This window comes from Chiloscyllium plagiosum, chromosome 10 (genome assembly GCF_004010195.1).
Source record: "Chiloscyllium plagiosum isolate BGI_BamShark_2017 chromosome 10, ASM401019v2, whole genome shotgun sequence".
Lineage (NCBI taxonomy): Eukaryota > Metazoa > Chordata > Chondrichthyes > Orectolobiformes > Hemiscylliidae > Chiloscyllium > Chiloscyllium plagiosum.
In genome coordinates, this window is record NC_057719.1 from 66,821,862 (window position 1) to 66,826,142 (window position 4,281).

A 4,281-nucleotide genomic window follows, 5' to 3' on the forward strand; every position below is an offset into this window, starting at 1 on the left:
GGTCCTTGACCTTGAGAATTTTTTAAAACAGTGAGCATGTCTGATATTTAAATACGAGCTGCTAGAAACTCTGCAATAATTCATTGACTTCAAGATGTGATCCAAATACCAGTGATCGGAGTCAGCATTAAAGCTCTGAATTCAAATAAAACAAAGTAATTCACATCCATTTGAAATCAAAGCAAAGTTGGATCAAATTACAAACTGGAAAAACTGCAATCACCTACATTCAGTTGGTAATTACTTAGATTATTTGGACAACTACTTGGATCCAACTAATACAAATTATTAAGGAAGAATGGAAACAGATGAACAATCGTTATGCATCAGGGAATTGACGAGCTTCAATTAAATGAGTTGAAAAATAAAGTTTGAAAATACTTGCAAAAGAAAAATATTAAATTTAGTCTTATCCATGTAAACATTGATTTTCTTGTCATTCTCTGATTTAGCCCTGTCCAACATAAACACTGTAACTCACTGTTTAAAGAAACAATATAAACATTATATTTATTTCACTTAAATGTACACTCCTGGACCAATGATAGTCTGCGATTCAATACACTGAATTCACTCCCCAGCATCCAGCTTTTTAATCTTTATATTCTTCACCATTCATCCACTCAGGACCAGCTTCCCATGACAACAGTGACATTGCACAATATGTTTGCATCAAAGTGCTGTTGAGGACAGTCTTTAATTTACTATAAGTTAGAAACTGGTCTGGATCCATCTCAACTGTCTGGACAGTCCGATCCAGTCTCCCACATATGGCGTCAGCCAGAGCACCAGCCACAACATGCTCAGGTGGAAACCGTCCCATTGGCACAACGTGCACACAGAATTTCACTGACACCCATTCTTCCCAAACGTGAAATGTGACAAAGACTCAATTATTTTAATGCATGACGCATTTTATGGGAGGAAACAACTTCAATAGAGTCATTGAGATGTACAGCACAGAAGCAAACCCTTTGGTCCAACTCATCCATGCTGACCAGATATCCTAACCCAATCTAGTCCCACCTGCCAGCACCCACCCCATATCCCTCTAAACCCTTCCTATTCATATATCCATCCAGATGCCTTTCAAATGTTACAATTGTACCAGCCTCCACCCCTTCCTCTGGCAGCTCATTCCATACACCCTCTGTGAAAAAGTTGCCCCTTAGGTCCTTTCTATATCTTTCCCCTCTCACCCTTAACCTATGCCCTCTAGTTCTGGACTCCACCACCCCAGGGAAAAGACATTGTCTATTTATCCTATACATATCCCTCATGATTTTATAAACATATACAATGTCACGCCTCAGCCTCCGACGTGCCAGGGAAAACAGTCCCAGCCTATTCAACCTCTCCCTGTAGCTCAAATCCTCCAACCCTGGCAACATCCTTGGAAATCTTTTCTGAACCCTTTCAAGTTTCACAACATCTTTCCGATAGGAAGGAGACCAGAATTGGATGCAATATTCCAACAGTGGCCAAACCAATGTCCTGTACAGCCGCAACATGACCTCCCAACTCCTGTACTCAATACTCTGACCAATAAAGGAAAGCATACCAAATGCTTTCTTCACTATCCTATCTACCTGCGACTCTACTTTCAAGGAGCTATGAGCCTGCACTCCAAGGTCTCTTTGTTCAGCAGCACTCCCTAGGACTTTACCATTAAGTGCATAAGGCCTTCTAAGATTTGCTTTCCCAAAATACAGCAGTTCGCATTTATCTAAATTAAACTCCATCTGCCACTCCGCAGCCCATTGGTCCATCTGATCAAGATCTGTTGTACTCTGAGGTAACCTTCTTCACTGTCCACTACACCTTCAATTTTGGTGTCATCTGCAAACTTATTAACTATACCTCCCATGTTCACATCCACATCATTTATATAATACACTGCAGAAGGTATTGTCTGATTTGTGTAGTGTTGAATACCTACAGTAGCTAAATGTCAGCTTTCTTGGTTAATATCATGCTGTGTTGTCAAATTAAATTTTATGCACACTAAGTGCAAATCACAGCAATGTGGTGCAGGAGGAGGCCATTCAGCCTATTGCCTATCAGAGGGGTGGGTGGGATGACGACTCCAAGTCATGCAGAGACAGAAGTTGATTCATTTGAGTTGACTGCAACTAATCCATCCACCACTAGACGAGAGATCTAACTGTTTGAAAAGTCTCTGCTCAGTGTTTTAGGTTTTTTCTATTCTTGTTTTAGCAGCGTCTACAAAGCTAATAAAATATTTTTTAAAAAACACAAAATAACTAAATAATTGATTAAGACACATTCAGAATGTCATGAGTGATATGTCACAATTGCAGCATGCAGGAGTTCCTGGAAGTCAATTTGATCCAGAGCAAAAGACCAAGACCAGACCAGACCAGACAAGACACAAGGATGCATTTTCTGAAATAAGAAGACGGTTGATGAAATAACTTATTTTGACTGGCATCTCAAGCTGCTGTTATCAACACACTCTGTTGCTCAATAGTTGGCACTGCTGTTTTGGGAGTGATTGAATTTAACCCCATATATTTGAATGGAACAAAATAGCAAGATCAGACTAATGGATGGGCAATTGAGCACATTTCATGAAAGTTTAATCTGCAGTGTTCTGTCAATTCAATTATATAGAGATCAAATGTTTTGAGTAGGAAGTATTTCCGAGAGTTAAAACTGGAAGCAAGTTCAGAAAAGTGCAGTACCCAAACAAAACAGAAGCACAAAAGGTCCTACAAGTCAAATGGAATCTAGAACCTCGCAACATGCATTCAGTATGAACCAAGAGACAAAAACAGTGGTAATCAGAAGAAACTAAAGTGAAGATTGAAGTAGGTGGTGCCACACTGCAATAAGTTTGTCGAACTAGAACTAACTAGTAGATGATCATGATAGATACGATTCCAAGTCAGAAATTTGTACAAGATTGGGTCACATTAACAAGAAAACACAAGTCTGCAATGTGCAAAAAAGAACTAATTTGTACAGTCTATCCAGTTTCCTGTCTGCCTCAAAAACGTAGACAATGAATAAAGATCAGTGAAAGAAAATAGAGGCTTTTGAAATGTGGAATGCCTAAAATTTCCATCCTAACACGATTTTAAGCACTTCTTCAAAAGTGACTCGCACAAAGGAAAACTGATGTGATCAGTATCTCAGTCATTTGATCAGAGCTGAAAAGACATAGAAATATCTTCTGGAGGACTAAGTGGAGGGCAGCAGCGGCTGAAGAAGACAGAAGTCGGTCGCAGAACAGCATGCTGAAGATGGCACAAAACAAATGTGGACGTCAACCAACAATGGCAACTCTGGGAGGAGTAGTTACAATAGGAGGAAGTGGAGTACGATATTTTGTTGACACCTCTCTAGTCCAATTTAAACATTATAATCCTGTGTGACCTCCCTCCACTACACCACACCGCCCGCAGTCGATTCTCAGTCCAGTTCAATATAAACATGACACTTCATTCCGAATCCATAGTAAACATTGTGTTTGAAGGTGAAATCTGCCCCTCGGTGCTTTAGCGTGCTATGCTCTAAGTGCTCACCCGGCTGTGATCCCGGCCTTGTGCCCGGTTGTTGCCGTTGATCCTGTTCCAGTTTTTCACTTTGATGCCGTAAGTTCGAAGTTGCTGCACGGCGGCCAGCCTCAGCACATTCCTGTCGGCCTTCATGTCGGCGCGGGAGAAAACTGAGCAAAGGGTCTGTAGCCTCGACCAACACGTCCCACTCGGACCGACTCAGTCCTTTATTTCCCAACCGCCCGACCCTCTATTACCCTTCCCGACCACCTCGCACGAACCTCTTCTGTTTGTTTAACCTTGCCCGGCCCTCGAACTCCCCCCCATCTTCAACCCTCGGACCGACTTTTTCAGCGGCCCCACTTTTACCTGCCCACCCCAGCTTCCTCCCCACAAAGAAGGCCCTCTCTGCAGTCCGCACTGGCAGTCTCTCTTCCTCTCCCCACTCAAACGGTGGCGCTCCTGAAAGGCGCGCGCCTCCCATTGGCTAACGCCGTTTCAAATCCGAGATGCGCGCGCGCGCTGCCTAACGGTCAGAGGGAAGTGGTGGAGTGTGACGTGGACAAACTTTAGACCCGGTGGAAATTGTAATGTTAGTGTGAGCAGGGGATACTGTAGACCCAGTGTGAACTGTAATCCTAGTGTGAACAGGGGATACTGTACACCGAGTGTAAACTGTAATCCGAGTGCGAGCAGAGAATACTGTACACAGAGTGTAAACTGTAAACCGAGTGCGAGCAGGGGATATCATAGAGGTAAA

The 4,281-nt window shown here is 42.6% G+C and overlaps 1 protein-coding gene across 1 annotated transcript in view; it reads right to left on the reverse strand.

The window, feature by feature from the left end:
* Positions 1-3,824, reverse strand: part of LOC122554008 (rho GTPase-activating protein 11A-like) — a 47,158-nt gene extending 43,334 nt beyond the window's left edge. The window contains exon 1 of the mRNA XM_043698494.1: positions 3,549-3,824. Coding sequence (XP_043554429.1) covers positions 3,549-3,674 — 126 coding nt within the window. The 5' untranslated portion in view covers positions 3,675-3,824. The remainder of the gene's footprint in view (positions 1-3,548) is intronic.
* Between the last annotated feature and the right edge of the window lie 457 nt (positions 3,825-4,281).